This window comes from Indicator indicator, chromosome 35 (assembly GCF_027791375.1).
Source record: "Indicator indicator isolate 239-I01 chromosome 35, UM_Iind_1.1, whole genome shotgun sequence".
NCBI lineage: Eukaryota > Metazoa > Chordata > Aves > Piciformes > Indicatoridae > Indicator > Indicator indicator.
The window spans coordinates 6835041-6856558 of NC_072044.1; the positions used below are offsets into that span (position 1 = coordinate 6835041).

General features: G+C 56.3%; 1 protein-coding gene across 5 annotated transcripts in view; it reads left to right on the forward strand.

The window, feature by feature from the left end:
• Nucleotides 1-13297, forward strand: part of FOXP4 (forkhead box P4) — a 39422-nt gene extending 26125 nt beyond the window's left edge. For 3 of the 5 annotated variants that reach the window (XM_054395920.1, XM_054395921.1, XM_054395923.1), the window contains 11 exons: nucleotides 358-562; nucleotides 842-946; nucleotides 3311-3398; nucleotides 5676-5759; nucleotides 6483-6684; nucleotides 6776-6852; nucleotides 7325-7426; nucleotides 12367-12488; nucleotides 12593-12659; nucleotides 12784-12950; nucleotides 13153-13297. In XM_054395920.1, the coding sequence (XP_054251895.1) occupies nucleotides 358-562; nucleotides 842-946; nucleotides 3311-3398; nucleotides 5676-5759; nucleotides 6483-6684; nucleotides 6776-6852; nucleotides 7325-7426; nucleotides 12367-12488; nucleotides 12593-12659; nucleotides 12784-12950; nucleotides 13153-13297 (1364 nt within the window). Of the gene's footprint in view, nucleotides 1-357; nucleotides 563-841; nucleotides 947-3310; nucleotides 3399-5675; nucleotides 5772-6482; nucleotides 6685-6775; nucleotides 6853-7324; nucleotides 7427-12366; nucleotides 12489-12592; nucleotides 12660-12783; nucleotides 12951-13152 lie in introns of all 5 variants that reach the window. The other 2 variants (XM_054395922.1, XM_054395924.1) reach the window with 1 other exon arrangement.
• The last annotated feature ends 8221 nt before the right edge of the window (nucleotides 13298-21518 follow it).

Genomic DNA, 21518 nt, shown 5'->3' on the forward strand with positions numbered 1-21518 from the left:
GGGGTCTCCTCCTCTCCAGAGGGGCTCTGCAAGGCTCCTCAGGTGCTATAGGTGGCTTGGTTTGGGCTTCCAAATGGGGCCATGCAGCCTCTGCTCCCCAGCCCCCAGCACAGAGGGCTGTGCCCAGCTTTGGGTGTTGATTTCCCCACCTTTTCCACCCTGAGTGATTCCATGAGTCCATGATTTCCTGTGGCACAGCCCACACTGATCTGCCTGAGCTCTGGGGAGCTGAGCTGTGCTGCCTGGGCACAGGGACTGAGGGCTGGGCACAGGGACTGAGCCAGCCTGCTGCACGGGTGCCCATAGGTGCTGCTCCTTCTCCCTGTTGACGCTGGGTGCTTGCTCCCCATGCTATAGCTGTGTGCCCCTCGGACCTCCAGCAGCTCTGGAAGGAGGTCACAGCTGCCCAGCCCGTTGAGGACAGCATTAAGCAAGAAGGTCTCGACCTCACCACCAACACCTCCAACTCTACCTCGTTTTCGGCCGCCAAGGTCTCGCCTCCCATTTCCCATCACCCTCTGCCCAATGGACAGAGCACCATGCACACGCCGAGAAGGGACAGGTAGAGCTGGGTCAGGTCCTGGCACGTTGTGCTTTTACCCCTGGAGAGGTGGAAGAGGCAGGGATCCATCACCTGTGGAGCTGGCAACAGGGTTGGGGGGGTGGTGGGAGGGTTTCTGCCTGCGAGTCCTGTCCCTGTTTTCTGTGCCTGTGGAGGAATGGGAGCTATTACTGGGGTGATCACCCCCTCCTGTGGGTCCTGGAGGGCTGGCCCCGTGCGTGGGAACGCTGAAGCATTGCAGCTGTCCCACCTGACACCGTCTCCTTCTGTCCTCTGTAGCTCTTCCCATGAAGAGACTCCTGGCTCCCACCCACTCTATGGCCACGGAGAATGCAAGTGGCCTGGCTGCGAAACCCTCTGTGAGGACTTGGGACAGTTTGTCAAGTAAGTGCTCCCCTGCCTGGGGGGAGATTTTCCCAGGGGAGGGCAAAGCCTGCACTCCTGGGCTGGGACAGCATGGGGCTGGTGGAGGGGGAGACCCTGGCAGTGGGTCTGGACACCTCAAAGTTTTTCTGCCCAGAGCTGGGGGGTCCCATGAGGAAGGAGAAAACACTCCAGGGATTGGTGTAGAGGAGAAGAGGCCCAGTGGAGTGGGCAGGAGAGGGTAGGAGCGGGCAGGAGCAGGCAGCAGGCGAGGGGAGTTGGCTGCTCCCCTCCTGGGGGGCGAGGGGGAAGCAGATGGCAGCAGCCTGCTGACACTGCTTGTGGGCTCTGGCGCTGACTGATTAACTCTGCTGTCGAGGAGCCCTCTGCTAGCGTCAGGGTCAAACAAATTGTTTTCACGCTTCGTCAGAGGTTTACTTAATTAGTTCATTTGCAATTAGATCTCTTTGTAGCCACGATTTTTAGCAAAGACATCAGAAGGAGCTGACGGGCTGGCTGGCTGGCTGGCTGGCTTGCTTGCTTGCTCCTTCCCCACCCCAAGCCTCTCCAGCTGTCTGCTCGGCACAGCAGCCAAGACTCACCAGCCTGTGCTCAGCTCTCCACCAGGGAGATCTTGGGGGGCTACAAACTGATCCCACCCCCTGCTGTGGCTGGCTCCAGTGGGAGCATCCCTCAGAGCACACTGTCCTCCTGGTTCCCCAGGAATGAGCTGGGCAGGGGTGTTGCACAGGAGGTGCAAAGGAAATGTTGCCTGGTGAGGACTGAGTGAGTCAGGCTCCTGCATCCTCCTTCCTCTGCCTCTGACTCATGGGGTGACCCTAGATAAGGCATCTCCTGCAGGCTCTGTGGGCATGTTTACATGGCACAGGGCAGATGAGCAAGCTCCAGTTTGGGAGCTGGAGCTGGAGTTGGCAGGGGATGGCCAGGGCTGGGTTGCGGTGCCAGCAGAGCCTTGCTGTGCCAGCCAGGTCCCGACCCCCTAAGCACAGCTGGTGCCTGCAGGAGTGAACTGCCCAAGGGACAGCCCTTCACCAGACAGCCAACATGAGTGCCATGGTGTGGGACAGGCAGATTGAGAATTCCAGCTCCCAAAGCCTGAATCCAGCTGCAGCAAGGACTTCACTTTGAGCCTGAGCACTGCTGCGGAGCCTCCTCTGAGCATCACCTCCATGAAGGAGCTTAGAAGGCCTCAGTGCTAGGGTGGAAAAGGGCAGTTTGTCCTTGGAGCAGTGGTTTATAAAAGCTGGGAGATGTCTCCTCTCCTGCTCAGCACAGCCTAGGCTCTCAATGGCCTTTTTTCTGGAGCACCAGCAGTGCCCTCAGTCTGCTGTGTGGGGAGAGGAGCAGGCAGCCAGGTCCAGCTGCAGCCCTGCAGATCAGGGCTGAGGCAGGGCTGGGGTTTGCTCACACAGGGGCTTGGCAGCTGCTCCCAGTTACCTAACTTGTTTTTGCAAGCTGGGGCTGGAAGGCTCTCACAAACAGCTGGGTGAGACTCCTGCCATCTTCCACATCAGAACATCTCCTGGGATGTCTCAGCAGAAATCTCTCAGTCATTCTGACATGGCCCTGGAACACCCAGCACTGGATGCCACCATTTGGGGTGTTCCTGGGGTAACCCTGGTACAGTTTGCCCGGATGCCCAGCATCCCCATTCAACCTTTCTCAGTCCTCCAGGGAAGACACCTCTGGATTTGCAGCCACCCCAGCAAGGACATGGCCCAGACATGCAATGTCCTTGAGGCCAGGTGGGTCCCCAGGTTGCCACTTCGCTGGGGACACCCCCAAAGCAATGATGAGCTGTCCCTGGCTCTGCCACGAGTGGTATCCCTGTCACTGGCTGCTTGTCCCTGCTGAGAGTTTTGTCCCTGCCTGAGATGGGGGAAGACCAAAGGTCCTTATGCTTTATAAAGTGCCTTAGAAACACAGGACATGAAAGCAGTGGGATGAGGAGCACCCTGGAAGTGTCACCTTCTGCCTTCAGGGATTCCTTAGAGGTTGTAAACAAACCTCCTTAAGCCACCTTTGTCCTGGAAACCTGCTCCTCAGCTCCTCCTGGGTTCCTCCTGACTTTCCATCAATCAGTGACTGCTCCTCAACACTTGTGGGAGACAACACAAGTTGTGTACATCTGCCCTGCAGCCCAGATTTGAGGAGGAGGCACAGCCCAGGTTGCTTGGCCACCTTTGTGCCTCAGTTTCCCTCCTGCTCCCTCAGCTTTGGGCTGGAGTGCCAGAGCATCCTTGGCAGGGGCAGTGCCTGATGAGCATCCCTGGCCATTGGTCAGGGCTGATCCCAGGTGTGGGCCCAGTGGAGGGCCCACATTTTGGGGACATCCAGGTATAACCTCCCTGTTGTCCTCCCCAGACACCTCAACACAGAACATGCACTTGACGACCGAAGCACGGCCCAGTGTCGAGTCCAGATGCAAGTGGTACAGCAGCTGGAAATACAGGTGGGTTCTGCCCTGCCTTTGAGGGACACAGCTGTAAAAAGCCATCTCCAAAAGCCATCTCCTTTCCAACTCTGCACTCCATGTCCTGGCTGCTCTCTGCAGGAGGTGGGTAGTGAAGTTTGGGACCCTAAGGAGAGAAGCAGCCACCCCAGGGGCTCACTTCAATCATCCTTTCTCAAAGTGTTTGTTGGCCCAGGGCTGCAACCTGTTGGAGATCAAGATCTGGAGGACCCTCAGATTAGTTCCCCCTCTGATGCCACCATCCCTGCATGATAATGATGATGATGGGGCTGCAGGAAGGCATAAGCCATCTCCTGCCCAAAGTGTGCCTGTGGTGGGTACAAAGAGATGGAACCAACCTGGAAGGCAAACAATGTCTGAGAGGGCAGCACGAGCTGTGCCCCAGCCCTCATGCCCCGTCCTGCTGCCCCAGCAAGAGCCCTCAGGGCTGCTGGGCAATTTGGAAATGAGGCCACTTATTTTGGTGGCTGAACATGGGCTCTTTGGAGCCCAGCTCCAGGGCTGCTATTTTTGGAAAGGAAGTTCTTTAAATAGTGCTTTGCCAGCCTCACCGAGTCCCTGATGTCTGCTGTGTAATTGGACAGTAGAGAAGAGGGCAAGGGAGAAAAATGGGAGGAGTGGGACTGAGGGATTTCATCTGGGGACTTGAAAGGGGTCAAGGAGGAAAGTGGGAATGTCTGTCAGAGATCTGAGCCTCACCATGGCATGACAGTGCCTGGCTGGCAGAAGCTCAGAGCAGTTTGTGCACATCTCTGTGCATGGCAGTAGGCATCCTACCTGAAGGGGGCTGCAAGAAAGCTGAGGAGGGACTTTAGACAAGGGCTGGGAGTGCCAGGATGAGGGACAGTGATTTGAGAGGGGAGACTGAGACTGGAGATTAGGAAGAAATTCTTGACAGTGAGGGTGGGAAGACACTGGAACAGGTTGCCCAGGGAGGTCATGGATGCCCCCTTTCTGGGGCTGTTCATTGCCAGGCTGGATGAGGCCTTGAGCAACCTGGGCTGGTGGGAGGTTGTCCCTGCTCATGGCAGGGCGTTGGAACCAGATGAGCTTTAAGGTCGCTTCCAACCCAACCCATTCTATGATCACAGGGGATGCCAGCCCCAGGGCAGGGGCCAGTGGGCCGTGGAAGCCTTGGAAGCCTCCACCTTCAGTTGCAGCAGTGGAGGCTGCAGGGTAGGGAGGGACTGAACTAAACCTTCCTGGGTGGGGAAGCTGCCAGGCGAAGCTGCACGATCGCATCCTGCTCCTCAGCCCCTCGCTGCAGCCAGAGGTTGAAAGCAATTACTGGGGCTTAAAGAGGGGAGGGAAATGGAGGGGGGGGGGGGGGGGGGTGGAAGCGGAGGGAGGGGGTGGGGGGCGAAAACCGAAGCTGAAAAGCGAGCAGAAAGCTCTGGGAGTGCAGAAAGGAGAACCTGCCATCGCAGCTACCAATTATAAAGTTTTCAGCGCGGAGCTCCTGCTGTGCCAGCACAGAGTGTCTGCATCACGAGGGGAGAGCTGTCAGCTCTAATGAGCACCACGACAGCACGCAGGCATCCGACCTGCTCCAAACTTGCGGCAAACTCCTCTCTGCCTCCTGCTTTTAACTCCTTCCTCGCCCGGCTCCTGGCTCCAGCCACCTACACCAGGGAGGGCGCTCGGCTGGCAGGGAAGCAGGGACGCAGACGAGCCCCAAGCTTTGAGGGGTGGCAGAGGAAAGGGAAGGTGACGGGGAGAGAGCAGGTGTCAGATCCCATCGCCTCCGCTGGGCTCAAAATTTCCCCTGATGCCACAGTGAATATTTCACCTCCCGCGCGCTGTGGGGAACACGCAGGCAGCAGCGCAATTAAAGCGATGTGGAGTGGCCTGGGAGGATGGAGGGAGGCATGGACAGAGGAATGGGTGGATGGACAGGGAGCTGCTGGTGAGCAGCAAAGGCTAGAGGAGGGTGAAGGGCATGAGGATGGCTGGCACCAGAGCACCCAAGAAGGAGAGCAAGAGCTGGGGTGGGTGGCCAGGATGGGATCGTGCCGGTGAGTGGCAGCCAGAGGGACTGAGGAGTGACTCCACCTGGCTGCACACACAGAGCTGGAGCAGCAGCAGCCTCCATACCCCCCATGAGGGGTCCTGTAGTCCCATTGTGGCTCTCAGGAGGTGGCTGCTGCAGGGACGCTGGAGGATGTTGCCCACCCAGAACCAGGACTGGAGGCTCCAGGGGCACCTGAGTGGGTGACTGCCAACACTGCCTGACCCTCTGCTTCCTGCCTCCCACAGCTAGCCAAGGAGAGTGAGCGTCTGCAGGCCATGATGGCTCATCTTCACATGAGACCCTCAGAGCCAAAGCCTTTCAGCCAACCTGTAAGCGTGCGTGTCCCTCCTGCCCTCCTACTTCCCCACAGCCACCCCCTCTCCTCCCCTTTGCCCCCTGTGCATGGGCACCATGGCTCTGTGTGGCCCATCTGGATGGCTCCCCGGGGGTGGGCATGCCCTAACCGTGCTGCAGCACCCTCGGCATGGGCCTTTGTGCTGGTGCAAGGCACCAGGCAGGAGGGAAACACAGCCTGTGCCAGCCTGTTGAGCTGCTCCACCCGCTCAGGCATGCAGTGCATGCGTCCCATTTGCTGGGTGCCTCCTCTCCTGTGGTTGCATCCCCATCCCGTGGTTGCCTCCTGTTCTGCAGCTGGATCCCTATCCCGTGGTTGCACCTCTACCCTGTGGCTGCATTCTTTCCTGCAGCTGCATCCCATTCCCATGGTAGTGGTTGCATCCCCATCCCATGGTTCCATCCTCTTCTGTGGTTTGTCCCTGGCCCATGGCTGCATCCTCCTCCCATGGTAGCATTTCTGTCCCATGGCTGCAGCTGTTCCTGCAGTTGCATCCTGTCCTGTAGTTGCATCCCACCCCTTGCTTGCATCCCCTCCCTGCCAAACCCAGCAGACCCTGTCCTATCCCAGCCCCTTTGCTTCCCACTCCATGGCCCATCCCTGCCAAGCTGCCGGTGTGCCAGGGCCTCTCCCATCTCCTGCTGTTCCCCCGTGCCAGTGCCCAACCACCTGCCCTCCCTCCTGCTTGTCCATGCAGCTGAACCTGGTCTCCAGTGCCACCCTCTCCAAGAGCACTTCCGACACGTTCCCTGATGGTTTACCTCATCCCCCCACCTCTGCCACGGCGCCCATCACGCCCCTGCGGCAGGGCCCCTCCGTCATCAGCTCTTCCACTTTACACAACGTGGGCCCCATCCGCAGGAGGAACTCGGAGAAGTTCTGCACCCCAATCTCGTCAGGTGAGCCGGGGTGCTGGGAGCTCAGCACCCTTCCTGGTGTGGTGCCTGGGTCCCAAAGTGGGGTCACTTCCCCCCTCTGTTCCCCCTGCAGAGCTGGCACAGAACCATGAGTTCTACAAGAACGCCGACGTGCGGCCACCCTTCACGTACGCCTCGCTCATCCGGCAGGTGAGTGCCACCTGGGACCTGCTCCTGGGGTGCCTTGGGCTAAGCCATGCTCTCCCCCCCCATTTTCTCAGTCCTGGAGGAGCCCCCATGTTTGCTGAGCCCCCATTTCTACCTCCTGTGGGTATCAAACCACAGAATCAACAGGATGCATCGGCTTGGAAGGGACCCTCCAAAGGTCATCTTGTCCAACCCCCCTGCAGGCAGCAGGGACACCTCCAGCTAGAGCAGGCTGCTCAGGGCCACATCAGATTTGACCTTGAGTGTCTCCAGGGGCCCCCAACCACATCTCTGGGCACCCTGGTCCAGTATTTCACCACTCTTACTGTGCAGAACTTCCTAATAAAATCCAACCTAAATCTCCCCTGCTCTAGTTTCAAACCACTGCCCCTCTTCCTGTTGCTACAACCCCTTCTAAGCAGTCCTTCCCCAGACCATCAGGAGTGACACTCTTGTCCCCTCTCTGGTTCCTCAGGCCATCCTGGAGACCCCTGACAGGCAGCTAACGTTGAACGAGATCTATAACTGGTTCACGCGGATGTTTGCCTACTTCCGGAGGAACACAGCCACCTGGAAGGTGAGGACAGCCCTGCTGGCTGCCATGGGGCTCACCCCATCCCCCTTGGCACCCCCCCCCATCCCACCCAGCACTGCCAGCTGCAGGAGATGCTCCAGCACCTGTGCTAAAGGCCCAGCTCATTGCACAGCTCCCAGATGTTGCAGGAAATGATTTTGTGGATAAATCCCACGTTTTTTTTCCCCTCCCCAAATGCATCCTCTGGGCCCTGGGGACACATCAGCCATGCAGTAGGATATGCTGCTGTACAAACCTGGGGCTTTCTGTGGGGCTGGGGCTGGAGCAGCGCCAGCAGAAGGGCAGAGGAAAGAGTGAGACACTCGAAACAGCAAAGAAGGTTAATGATAACCTGGGGGCTGGTGGCTCATTGTGAGGCTGTGAGATGTGGTGGCTGGGTCTCAGTGGTGGCCAAGGATGCTGCTGCTGCTCTGTGGGGCTGGAAGGGGAGTGGTGGTGGCTGGGAGGCACCATCAGCCCTGCTGCAAGTCTCCAAGTGGGTGCCTGTGCCACTCAGCTCCCCCAGCATGGAGCTTTTGGGGCAGGTGTTGGAAGCTTTGGGCACCACAGAGCTGCTTGCCAGGAGGCTGGGCTAGTGGCTGTGAATTTCGGGACAGTGCTGTGGGTGCTGGAGCTGCTCCCCCCTTGGTTGTTTAGAAATGGAGAACTCAGAGGAGCTGAGGTGGTTCTGGGGAGCAGTTACTGCCCCAGAGAAGATTTGTTTCTTGTTTCCCACTGCTTGTCTTTACTCGAGACTCAGCTTCCTGCTGCTTGGGGCAGGGAGAAGTGAAGTGGCAGAGGGAAAGTGACATTGGAGAACCCTGGAACACTTGAAACACCCTAAACTGAGAATAAACCCGGGGCACTTTGAAAGGGTTAGGGAGAACTGGGTTATTCTGGAGCCCAGGGCCCCCCTGTCTTCTGCTGCAGGTCAGGAGCTCCTCCCAGCAGATCTTTGCTTCACCGTAGCAAACTTTGGGTGAATAAAGAGCAGTTTGGCTCCAAAGTTCTCCAGGTGGCTCCTGGCTCATCCTGGGCATCTCTACAGGCTGGTGGCAGTGGGACAGAAGAGGACAGGAGTGGTCAGAGGTGCTTGAGCCCTGCTTTTGGAGCTGGCCGTGGCCCTGCGACAGTCTGGAGTGCCCCTGATGGCTCCCAGCAGCACTGCAAGCTGGCAGCAGCGCTGAGACCAGCACTAGCAGCGGTACTGGCACCTCCAGTGCCCTGCCAAGGCACTTGCAGAGGATAGGGAAGGGATGGGGAGCCCAGCATGGCCATCGCTGCTTCCAGGACATGGGAGGCCTCATCCTTGGAGACATTCAAGGTCAAACTTGCTGTGGCCCAGAGCAAGCTGCAGTAGCTGGAGGTGTCCCTGCTGACTGCAGGGGGTTGGACAAGATGCCCTTGGAGGGTCCCTTGCAACCCAATGCAATCTGGGAATCTGTGATTCTATGACTGCCTCACTGGGGCCCTCCAGGGCAGCCCTTTCCCTGCTCCATGTCTCAGTTTGCCAGTCTGTGGAATCAGATCCTGGCAGGTGAAAATGCCTTTTTCTGGCCTTTTTCCTAGCTGAAAGGAACAAATACTCTGATTTTTTTTTTTTTTCAGTGTGTGGCTCCCACACCCCTCTGTTACCCAGGGGCAGAGCTGATGTCTCAGAGGGGCAGCCCCCAGCCCTTCTGGCTCCCTTGTTGCTGCTCTTTATTTTTTCCTGTTCCACCACCAAAAGAGATTAAAAAGAGCTGGGGAGAGAAGGGTGATTCCCATCACAACTTTTGGTGTGCAAGGCTAGGGGGATGCACAGGAAACAATAATGTGTTTCCCTCCTTGGAAAGCCACAGCTCCTGCAGCAGCTTCTCCCTCCTCTCCCTGCTGTAGCTTCCCCCTGGCATGGGGCAGGGGTGCCAAGGTAGGGTTATCCCAGCCCCATGGTGGGGCAGAGCCATGGTGTAGGGTGTGGGGGCCCATGAAGAGATGCCCAGCACAGCACAGGGAGTGAGGCTGGGGGTGTAAAGCAAACATCATTAGAAAAGACAAAGATGAGAAGCAAACAGAGCAGCCAAGTCTGGCTCTGAGCAAACACTGCTGGAATACAAAAGCCACTTTAGGATGAGGCAGGGACCCCCCCTAGGCATCAGGCAAGAGGATTCTCATGCTGGGGGAGCTCACCTGGCACCTCCTCTGTGTCCTGGGGGCAGCACCCTGCCTGGTACCCAGCACTGGGAACGGAGCATCCCAGGCTGCAGTGCTACAGAGCTGCATCCTGCCCTCTGCCAGTGTTGATTTTCTCTCGTCTGCTGCCTTTGCAAACACATTGTCTGGAGCAGGGAGGGTCACAGGGGCACCGTGGGCACTGCTGGGCTGGGGCTGCATCTCCATGGCAGGAAAGGTTTCAGCTTTGCCACGCTTCTTGCCTTTAATCAAGGCTTTGTTTGGATGAGGAGTCCCCTGCCTGCACAGGAAGGAGGAAGGGGAGCGTGGGGCAGGATCCGGCCCCGATGCGGGGAGGAGTTCCTGTGTTTGCTTGCCAAGGGACAGGGGTTCAAGGGCAGCAGCAGGACCCAGCCCCAGCTGCACATCAGACCCCAGGCTGTGGGCAGGCAGCTGGGTGTTCAGAGCTGGTGTAAGCACAGAGCAGGGGCCAGGGGCTCACCCTGCTGCCTCCTGGCCCTGGAGCACAGCAGTGCCTGGAGTCCCCTGTGGATTTCCAGCTCCCTGGAATATCTGCATGGTGCTGAGCACAGCCAGACCCCTTCTCTCTGGGTGATGCCAGCACAAGGTTGAAGCTTTAACTCCATGGTCAGGGCATGTCCCAGATGGAGCACATCCCTCTGGGTACAAGTGATGATGGCACTGGACTGGCACCCTGGGACCTGGCTCTGCACCCACCAAGCACCACCTGAGGAGCCAGGCTGGCTGCTGACCTGGAGTTGGTGAAAGGCTTGAGTTGGAAGGGACCTGAAAGTCCTTCCAGGGACACCTCCCACTAGCCCAGGTTTCATCCAGCCTAGTCTTAAACACTGGTGCAGCCCCTAGGTCTCCCCCTCTTCTAAAAAACCAAACATCTAGTAGCACCACCTGTGCCTGAATGTCCTTCCCAGGAACCAGCTCCTTGGAGCCAGGGAGCTCCTTGCAAAGTTTCCTATCACAACTTGACACTGCCCAAGCTGGCTGTCACAGGGCCACCATGGCAGCACCAGGAATGATGGCACAGCCAGGGATGCTGGGGTGGGCAGAGGATGGATGGAGGGATGGATGGAAGGGTGGATGGAACAGGTTGCCCAGGGAGGTAGTTGAGGCCTCATCCTTGGAGATGTTCAAGATCAGGCTTGACAAGGCTCTGGACAACCTGATCTGGTGGAGGATGTCCCTGTGGACTGCAGCGGGATTGGACTTGGATGAGCTTTGGAGGTCCCTTCCAGCCCAAACCATTCTATGATCCTATGATGGAAGGATGGATGAAAGGTTGGAAGGAAGGTTGGAAGGATGGATGGATGGATGGATGGATGGATGGATGGATGGATGGATTGATGGATGGATCGATGGATGAATGGAAGGTTGGAAGCATGGATGGATGAAGGTAGATGGATGGATGGAAGATTGGATGGATGAATGAAGATGGATGAATGGATGAATGCAGGTGGATGGATGGAAGGTTGGATAGATGAAGGTAGATGGATGGATGGATGAATGGAGATGGATGGATAGAAGGTTGGATGGATGAAGGTGGATGGATGGATGAATGGAGATGGATGGATAGAAGGTTGGATGGATGAAGGTGGATGGATGGATGAATGGAAATGGATGGATAGAAGGTTGGATGGATGAAGGTGGATGGATGGATGGATGGATGGGTGGAAGAACAGAAGGATGATGCCGGCAGTAGCCCTTCTCTGCTTGGCTTTGTCCTTCCATTAGAAAGAAACAGAGGTGATGTGATGAAGCTTCTGGGGACTCTCTAAGCCTTTCCAGTGCAGGGGGGGGGGGTCCAGTCCTCGTGTGTCCCTTAGCCTTGTTGTGCTGGGCAGCTCCTTTGTTTATCCAGCCCCCGCTCGACCTTTCCAATTGCCGTTAATGTTTCAGCGTAACGAATTAGTCTCTCATCACGAATCAGGACTGGAAATAAAAAAATAAATATATATATATATATATAATAATAAAAAAAAACCTCTGAGGCCAGCTTCCTGAAATTGGGGTCATTCTCATTTGCAAGGCAGAGAATCTGAGAACCTTAATGCAAGGAAATTTATTCAAAGGCAGAGCCCCGGCGTGATTAGGCCCTTTGTAATTATAGCTCGGAGAGATTCCACTCCAGCCTCCTGCCTCCCTCATGGATTAGCAAGTGAGTCGGAAAAATACACAGGATTTAATTAGAGGCAAATTAAAATTGGTAATGAAATAGGGGCAGTAGCAAATGGCAGGGAGTTGGAAGGGGAAAAGGGAGCTGGTCCCTCTCGGGGCTGCGCTGTCTGCCTACGTGTGTGTCTCTTTATTTTACATTTAGAAATGTAAAGATGGGAGATGTAAAGAAGAAAGAGAGGGAAAGGACCGAAAAGGGAGGGTGGGGGGAAAAGGGAACAAAAGGAAAGGAAAAGATCAGCAGCACCCAGTCAGCTGCAGCCAAGAGGGCAGCTCTGCTCCCAGGTCCATGCTGGTGTCACTTGTCCCACGCTGTCCCCATCATCCTCAGCACCTGGAGCAGGGTCATGTCTCACGTGTGGTCTGGGGGCTCAACTCCTAACCCTCCCCTGTTGCTGATGGAGTGGGTGAGAGTGTGCAGCATCCCCACCTGGCTTTGCAGAGTGTTTGGCTGTAGAGACAAACCAAACGTGACCAGGACAGCCCAGAGCCTTGGGTGAGGAGGAGGATGGGGAGGAAGAAGAAGGGGTCTGGGCAGCAAGGTGAGGGCCGTGGTGCTGAGCCTGCCCCTGCTGTGCCCACAGAACGCCGTCCGCCACAACCTGAGCCTGCACAAGTGCTTCGTGCGTGTGGAGAATGTCAAGGGAGCCGTCTGGACCGTGGACGAGCACGAGTACCAAAAGAGAAGGCCACCAAAGATGACAGGGTGGGTGCCCCCAGCCCACACCCACCCACCTCTGCTGCCAGCCCCCCTGCGCAAGGGCCAGCAGCACTCAGCTGAGCGTGGCTCTGCTTTCTCTCTTCCTGCAGGAGTCCAACTTTAGTCAAAAACATGATTTCAGGACTCAGTTACGGAGCACTTAATGCAAGTTACCAGGTAAGGACCCAAGCCCCATCCCTGGCAGAGCCGCTGGGGCACTGATCCTTCCCTGCTTCACAGTCCAGGCCTTCCACCGTGCTCTGGCATCCTCCGTGCCTCCAGCTGCTGCTTTCTGTTGCAGGCTGCGCTGGCAGAGAGCAGTTTCCCCCTGCTCAACAGCCCTACCATGATCAACACCAGCGCTGCCAGCGGCATGCTGCACGTGGGCCACGACGACGTCAGCAGCACCGTGGAGCAGGTCAACAGCAACGGCAGCAGCAGCCCACGCCTGTCCCCGCAGCAGTACAGGTCAGCCTGCCTGGGCAGAGGGTGTGAGGGGTGCTGGGAGGTGGTGTTGGGCTGCTGGAGCTCAGGGGTGGTGGCACTGCAGGCACTGGGAGCTGCTCGTGGCCTCCCATCACCTGGGTGAGGAGAGAGTTGGAGCAAGGGCTTCATGGGGTTGTGGCCGGTGGGACCAGCTGCCCCAGGCTGAAGGCTTCTCTCCCTACAGCCACCCAGTGCACGTGAAGGAGGAGCCAGCCGAAGCAGAGGACGACAGCAGACCTGTCTCCCTGATGGCCACCACCAACCAGAATGTGACGATCCCTGACGACAGGGACCTGGAGGAGGAGCTGCCGGTGGAAGACTTGTCCTAAGGACCCCTTCCTCCTCCCCACCGAGGGGCAAACCCTTCCCACCCTCCCAGACGGAGACCAAGCGACAGCTCCCACCTCACCAAGGTGACCTTCAGCGTTAACCTGTTTCCTAAAGGCACTTCCACAAGGCAAAAAGGGTTTCCTTGGTGCCACCACCTGCTGCTGCCGGCGCGTCCCTCACGCTCCCCCTGCCCTGCGCTGCAGCCCCGGGCGCTGACCCCTGCCACGGGCCATGACCCACGGCACCAGAAGCAAAAAACCCAAGAGCTGGACTTTGCCTCCCCTCCTCCCTTGGTTAGTGACTGGTGAACGAGGATGGTAGGTTGCTCCTGTCCGAAATGGTCCTCTCCTTCCTTCCTTCCTTCCTTGTGCACAGTGGGCACAGGGAAGCTGCCTCTGCCTCTGTCCCCTCCTCCCTTGCAGCCCTCTGCCACCCTGTGATGCTCAAGCCTCTGCCAGTGACCACCCTGGGGTGGGAAGGCGATGGCAGGAACCTGCTGTTGTCTCTCTGTCCCCTAGAGGGCTTTGCACTAGGAGGGATCGATTGTGGACCCTGCCCACATGCTGCCACCACCCAGCTTTGGGGGAAGAAACGGCAGAAATGGGGGCGAGTTCTCTGCCATGGTCTGGATGTTGGGCTTGCACCTAGGAGAAGGACAAGGACCAGCATGCCAGTGGGGCTGTGTCCCCTTTGCCTTGGCACCTCTAGCAGGTTGTTAAACTGCCCAGCAAGTAGAATGCCCACCCTGGACTGGTGGCCCTCCCCAAGCGCCCCAGTCCCTGCCATTGGGGGTGTTCGTGGCACCCATCAGTGGTGACCATCCCTGGCCGACCATCAGCACCAGGAACGAGGACACCTCCCTCCCTGCCTCCTTCTCAATGTTGGCTGCAGCAGTGACATCTCTCCCAGCCCATGTGTGGAAGGCTGGTGGCACAACATCGACTTCAGGGAACAGCTCCTGGTCCTCTTCATGCCCAATTCCTCCTCCAGAGCTGAGGCAGGGTCTCCGAAGATGGGCAGTGTGGGGAGGAGGCAGCATCCACCACCACAGAGCACCTGCAGAGGAGCTGGCGTGGGCAGAGCCTGGTGGTGAGCCCTGCTTGGCCACCCTGCTGGTAGCCAAGCTGACCTTGGTGCCACCCTGTGGTGGCCAAGGCCGGGGAGCCTGAGCCTGCTGCTGCTGGGGCTCCTGCTTTCATCTTTTCTTTTTGTTACCCTTTTGTGTGCATCCAGATGGGAAGATACCAAAAGATGTCTAGAGCCAGCAGGGCCGTAGCTGAGGTGACCAGATGGTCTTCATGCCAAAAAAAAAAAGAGAAATATCAATAATAACGAGAACAACACAACCAAACACCACTCTTCTCCCTGCTCTTTCTTTCTGTGCTGGTGATGTGGGTACCCCTGCGCTGGCCTTGGGGACCTGTCCCCAGCATGGCCAGGCTGGCACTGGCTGTCCTGGCACACAGTGGGATCTTGGGGGATTTGCTGTGATGGATGTGGGAAGCTGCTCTGGGTTTTGAGCCCAGCTCTGGGCTGTCCCAGAGGGACCCTGAGGCTGCTCTGTGTTGCCCTGGCCCTGGTACCCTGGGTTGAGACCTGGCTGGTGGGGGCTGTGTCATTGCCCCAGTACTCAGCCCCCAGTCCTGTGTTGGGATCCTGGCACCAGCAGCCCAGTAGCCACATTTTGGGTTGAAAATGCAACGTGCAGTCGTGGGTCATGGGAGGAGTGTTCTTGTTTGTCCCCAAGCATCACCTTGGTGACATCCCCAGGGGGCTCTGGTTTCTGGGACAGCCTGTACCTGAGATCCTTCTCGCTCCCTGTTGCATTCCTGAAACCCACGCGGCTGCAGAGATGGGGGACAGGGGGTCCCTGTTCCCCCCCACAGGCAGCCATCAGTGGGGCTGAGTGGAAACCCTCCCTGTCACCCCAGCACCTTTGTGGGGTAGCAGCCACCAGGTGCGGGGGGCACAGCCCAGTGGGGCTGTTAAGGGGGTCCAGCGGCTATTAACGGGGTTCAGCAACATCCCCTGTGGCTGGTGTTGCAGAGGGACCCTTTCTCTCCCCTAGCCCCCAGAAAATCCTGCCAGCTCCCGAGCCGCAGGCGCCGTGGCTGCGCTGGAGCTCGCCCAGCCCAGCCCAGGCAGCCTTCGCTAGGTGTCTCCACTCGACCCAAGTTTCTCCCCAGCGCCGCTGCCGAAACATCCCAGGGAGGAGCTTTGCCAGGCCCCCCGCCTCCCGGCATCGCCTTCCAGCCTCTCTCACACCTCGTCCCCGCCGCCGCCGGCTCCCTCCCAGCCTCTGCTGGACACCAAAGACCCTGACCAGGCTGGGGTGGGGGGCATGAACCAAACCCCATCTCTTGAGGTGTGGTCCAGCCTCATCCCCTCTGTACCTCCAGAGCAGCCGCGAGGCTGGAGGTGCCGGGGGTTTTCCTCCCCTCCTACTTTAGTCCCTTCTCTTTTTCCTTCCTTTTAAAAAAAATCTTAATTTTTGAATTTTTATTACTTTTTTCCTCTTTTTCTTCTTTTTTTTTCCTCTCCCCCTGCCCCCTTTTTAATCTCCTTTTTCTTCTTTCTTTCCTTTTCTTTCCTTTTCTTTTTTATTTTCCTTTTCCCCCTTTTTTTCTCTTCTTCTTCCTCTTCTTCTTTCTCTTCTTCTTCTTCCTCCTTTTCTCTTCTTTTCTTCTCCTTCTTCTCTTCTCCTTCCTCCTCTTCCTCCTCTTCCTCCTCTTCCTCCTCTTCCTCCTCTTCCTCCTCTTCCTCCTCTTCCTCCTCTTCCTTCTCTTCCTTCTCTTCCTCCTCTTCCTTCTCTTCCTTCTCTTCCTCCTCTTCCTCCTCTTCCTTCTCTTCCTCCTCTTCCTCCTCTTCCTCCTCTTCCTCCTCTTCCTCTTCTTTTTCCTCTTGTTCTCATCACTCTTTTTCTTTCTTCTTTCCTTTTTTCTTTGTGATTTTTTTTCTCCTCTTTTCTTTTTTTCTTTTTCTTTCTTTTTTTCCCCCCCAACCTTAGATTTTAAGTTATTGCTCTAAACAAGTTTACAGCTGTCACAGGTGGGTGTTGCTGGGGGGAGGCTGCTGCCGCACGTTGCTGCTTTACTTGTCCAAGGGATGAATGGGCTGGATGTGGGGGTGCAGCCCCAATCCCCCCTCCACTGCTGCTTGGCCACAGTTCACCCTGAGCAGGAAGTCTCCTGCCTGCAGCCAGGGTTTGGGATTTTTGGTTTGTACCTCCATAGTGAGGGGCAGTTGTGCCTCTTGGGGCAGTGCCAGCCCCCAGTGTCACCCATCAGTGCTGCTCCAGTGTGTCTGGGACACCTCTGTGTTTCTGGGGAGGGAGCAATCTGGGCTTGTACTGGGCACAGCCTGGCTTTGACCTGATCTAATTTGTCCTTCCTATGGAGGGCTGAGTTTGACAGCCATCAGGGCTTGTGCCATGGACACTCAGGAGCTCACATGGGTGCAGGAAGGGCTGCCAGCAGGTGACGAGTCCTGTCCAGCTCCCACCCACTGCTGGGGGTACTCTGGGTCCTTCCCCACAGCCACGGGGCTGTGAGCTCTGCATGGAGTCAGACCCCCTTGCTGTTCTGGGGAGATGTTTCAGTAGCTGCTCCCAATCTTTTCTCTCCCTGAGGCCTTTCCTCTCACCTTCCTCATGCTCTTCCATTTTAATTTTGCAGCAGCCCTGCACACCCCTAGTTTCTGCCTAAGGTTCAGCAAAACCCAGGGATGGGGTCCCAGGGCCCCAGGGTGGTCCAGGCACAAGCACAGCCAGCACAGGGAACCCTCCAGCACCCTCTGCCCTTCCTGCTCAGGGTGGGATTTATTGTTTTTGAAGTTTTTCCAGAGGTACAGACACCCCCAAAACACCTCCTGGGGCCATGGTGAACTGTTTGCCTCCAGATCCCAGTGGGTCCAGCCAAAATACCCTTTCACCATCACCCCCAGATCCCATGAGGACAGCTGGGCACTTAGAATAGGTCTGCAGCCCCCATCCTGGCTCCAAAGAGCACTCAATATATATATCAAAGAGACAGAGAGAAAGAAATCTATAAATACAAAGGAGTTTTTTTTCCTTTCAAACATGCACAGGTCTGGAAAGCTCAGTGCCTCCAGGTGATGCCTCTTGCCCAGCCCTTCCTGACAGAGGAGTCACAGTTGGTGATGTCACAGCAAATGTGCCCAGTTTGGTACTCAAGGGTAAACTGGATTCATTCTCTCACCCCCAGCCACCTCTGCAGGCTCCCACCCAAACCCATGGCCCCCTCCTAACCTCACCCACCCCTCTCACCCCTCTCACCCCTTTGGTTTCTTCTTATTTTTTTTGTTGTTGTTGCTGGTTTGAATTGGACACAATTCCACATATCTTATCTCAAACACACCCTGGTAGTGGGGAGGGGGGAAAGCGAAGGCTCAAGGACCAAACACAGCATGGGGCAGGGTTGTGTTCTGTATATATTGAGCTAGAGAGAGTCTGGGTTTAAACCTACCAACACCAATTGTTCCTTTGGGTTGTTTGGGGCTTTTTCTGGATTTTTTGTTTGTGTGTGTGTTTTATTTCCAATTTTATTTCCAATTTCTTCCCACCCTGGGGCAGTTCTGTGAGAGGAGGCTGTGTACTAAAGGTATTTTCTGTTCTCACTTGAAGGAATTTTTCCATTTTCTATCTTTTCCTTTTTTTTTTTTTTTCCCCAATTATTTATTTTTTCTTCTTCTTCTTCTTTCTTCTCCTTCCCCCCAACTAGCCAGCATGGGTAGAGCCAGTGGGGTCAGAAACCAGTGCTCAAAGGGACAGGGTACTGGTAGCACTGGGGAGCTGCTGGGGAGGCCATTGAAGGCGAAGGGGAAGCAGCAGCTGAACCTGCATTAAACCAAAGGGTTGCTTTGCTTTGTTTACACACCTGGCCAGCCCAAGAGGAAGGATCTCCTTGGATCTAGGTTTTTGTCCTGGAAGCATTGGGCAAGGCAGGGACAGGCCAGAGCCAGGGCCTTGGGAACCTTCCACTGCCCATGATGGCTCTTGGGGAAACCCAGATGGGTGCTCAGCCTGAGGGTATCCTCATCCCTGAGGAACCATCAAGCCCTGCCACCACTTTATTTCCTTATGTGTTTTTATTTTTCCCCTTTTTTGATTTTTCTCATCCATCCTCTTTGGCGCTGGGTAGGAAGGGGATGCTGGGAGGTGGGACCGGGTCCAGGGTCGGGGCTGGAGGGTGGAGGGGAGGGAGGATGTGTATAAAGTGAGCCTTTCTCTCCCACCACGGCTGTGTCCCCCGTGCTGTATAAAGGAACTAGCATTGCTGTGTATTTGTACTCCGAAGCTCCGTGTGTCTGCGTTGGCAGACGGTAAACCCCTGTACAGTAGGTCTAGCTGCATGTAAGAATCTGTATGGACAATGGCATTATAAAATGCAATAAAATAAATTACCTATCCTGCTGCCCTGCTGCCTGCTTGCTTCAGGTGATTCCAGTCAGAGAGTTCATGCAACTGGTTTGGTTGGAAAAGGCCTCTGAGGTCACCAGCTCCAACCATTGACTCAACACCACCTTAGACATCAAACCACGTCCCCATTTCAAGAAATGTGTGGCCATGGCACTTAGGGACCTGGTTTAGTGGCCATGGTGGTGTTGGGTTGATGGTTGGACTGCATGATCTTAAAAAGGCTTTTCCAACCTTAATGATTCTGTGATGTCTGCCCTCTCAAACCAATCCCCTCAGGGAACTGACTTCCCAGGCCATCAAGGCTTCATCAGTCAGAACTTTTGGCTGTTGCATTTGGGTTTTTTCCTGAATAGCCTCACTCCAAGTCCCAGCCAGAGCTGCAGCAGCAAAGGGGCCAGGGAGGAGGTTGGGCCAGGGCGGGGAGCAGATTTCAGCCCCCACTGCAGCCCCCAGCCCCTGGGTCCACAGCCCAGCTCAGTGGCTGGCTCCCAGCTGTGTCTAGACCCTGCCAATATTAATAGACTGTTACATCCCCTTTCCTCTGCTGCTCCATCTCAGCCAAACTTAATCTTTTTTCCAGTGGCCCTTTTCCAGGACTCTCTGAACTGTGGCCAGCTCGCCAGTGGCTTCCTGGGGTGTGCTGAACGTGCCTCCACCAGCCCCACACTGCCCACCTGGGGGGCTGAGCCAGCACCCATGGGTGCACGAGCCACGTGGAGCGGTCAGCGTCCCCATCCCAGCTCCCAGGGGGCTTGCAGCTGGCTCCAGGCTGTCCATCACTTGGGGGAACATGTGGCTTTGATTGATTTAACACTTGGAGAAAGAGCTTTTAACTTTTAAACTAGAAACTTCTTTTCCCTTTTTGCTATGGACATGAAAGCTGCCTTGGTTTGATTGCTAAACCAGTACATGGAGCAGGGAAGAGACTGAGACCAGCTGCCTCCCCTTCCCACAGCTTTCATACACCTAGAGAAGGATGGCAGGAGGCACCCACCCCTCTCCTTCTCTTCCCTTCTGGGTGCTCTGGAGCACAGCTCACATCCATGGGGGTGCAACCTTCTTCTCCAGCTAGTTCAATGCCTTTCCCCAAATCCACGGGAATTTTGACTCTGCACAGAAATGTGCCCAGCACAGCAGTGAGGAGAATGCTGGCCCTGACCCTGTGCAGGGACAGTGCTGCTGTCACCATCTCCAGCCCTGGGGGCACCCTGTGCTCCTCAGCAATGCTGCTCTACACTGAGTCACAGAATCGTTTTGGTTGGAAGGGATCAAGTCCATTAACCCAACACTACCAGGTCACCACTGAACCAAGTTCCTCAGCATCACATCTCATGAGTCTTTTAAACCACCCCCCAGGGATGGTGATTCAACCACTGCCCTGGGCAGCCTGTTCCAGGGATTGACAACCCTTTCAGGGAAGAACTTTTTCCTAACGTCCAACCTAAACCTCCCCTGGCACAACCTGAGGCCCTTCCCTCTCATCCTATCATCCTTCTGATGCCCCTGCAAACCACCACAGTGATGCACAGTCCCATGCCCTGCTGGGACGTGGTCCATGAGCCCCCCCCCGCCCCCCCAGCACCAAAGGGGCTATCAAGCTCCCCAAGCCACAATTCCCAGTGGTCCCCTGGGTGCAGCCACGGTGGGTGGCAGCAGTGGGGCTGCTCCCATGCCTCTGCCTCCCCATGACAGCAGCACTTGTATGCAACCCCCCCCACCCAGGGCTGAAGCATGGCACAGAGGGGAAGGGACAAATCTTTCCTTTTCCATCTTCAAAAGATGAATCTCCATGAGGCCCTTTTTTTTTTTTTTTATGTCCATTTCCTTCTCTTCTCTTCTTTTAGGTTTTTCTCTTTTGCTTTTTCTTTTTTTTTTATTATTTACAGAAATAGCTCGTGACTCATCAAAATCCTTCAGCAGCAGCTCCCAAACACTGGGGTCATTCACTGCAAACCCAGTGCCTCACCTCCCCCCACCACCCCCCCCACTCCCCGCGCACACACCACCACCCCTCCCAGCACAGAAGGGTTTGAGAAGGTTATTTTGTTAGGAGGTTTTGTGTGCTCCCAGTGCCTGGTAATTAATGCTGGAGAAGATTAGGGGGTGATGGCTTGGACCCTAAGCAAACACAAGTCAAGTCTGCACAGCCAGGCTCTGTGCTGAGCCCCAGCCCAACGTCTGCAGTCCCATTCATGGCAGGTTAACCACGCTGCGGGTTGGGGCTGGGGGGGGTTATTTTTTGTGTGTGTGTTGTTGTTGTTTTCAGATCGAAGACATTTTCTCCTCTTTATTTATTTTGGGTTTTCTCTTTCGAAACTGCAAAGGGTTTGCCGAGGGATAAATGCCGGGAATGTTGCAAAACCCTCGCTTTGAACTGCGGAGCCGAGGCTTCAGCGCTAAATCCTCGCCCGAGTCGGGGGGGGTCGGGAAGGTTTAAACCTCTGCCCTTCTTTCTTCCCCAGCCTGGGTGATGGCGAGCTGTGGATGGGGAGCAGCAGACCTGGGGTGATGGGGTGCAGACCCTGCTCCCCCCGCCCCGCCGAGGAGCGCAAGCCGCGGGCGGGAGCTGGGAGGACCTGGCCGGATTGACTTTGGCAGCGCAGGAGCTCGGCGCGGCGGCTGCCAGGCGCTGTGAATGTGGGTCAGAGCTGTCCCACACCTACAGAAAGCGGCCTGGCTTTCCAAAACACCGAGCTGCTCGGGGTGCAGCGCTCCGCCGTGTGAGGCAGGATTAACCCAGCTCTAATCATCGCACTTATGTTAACGCTGCACACCACGGCGTG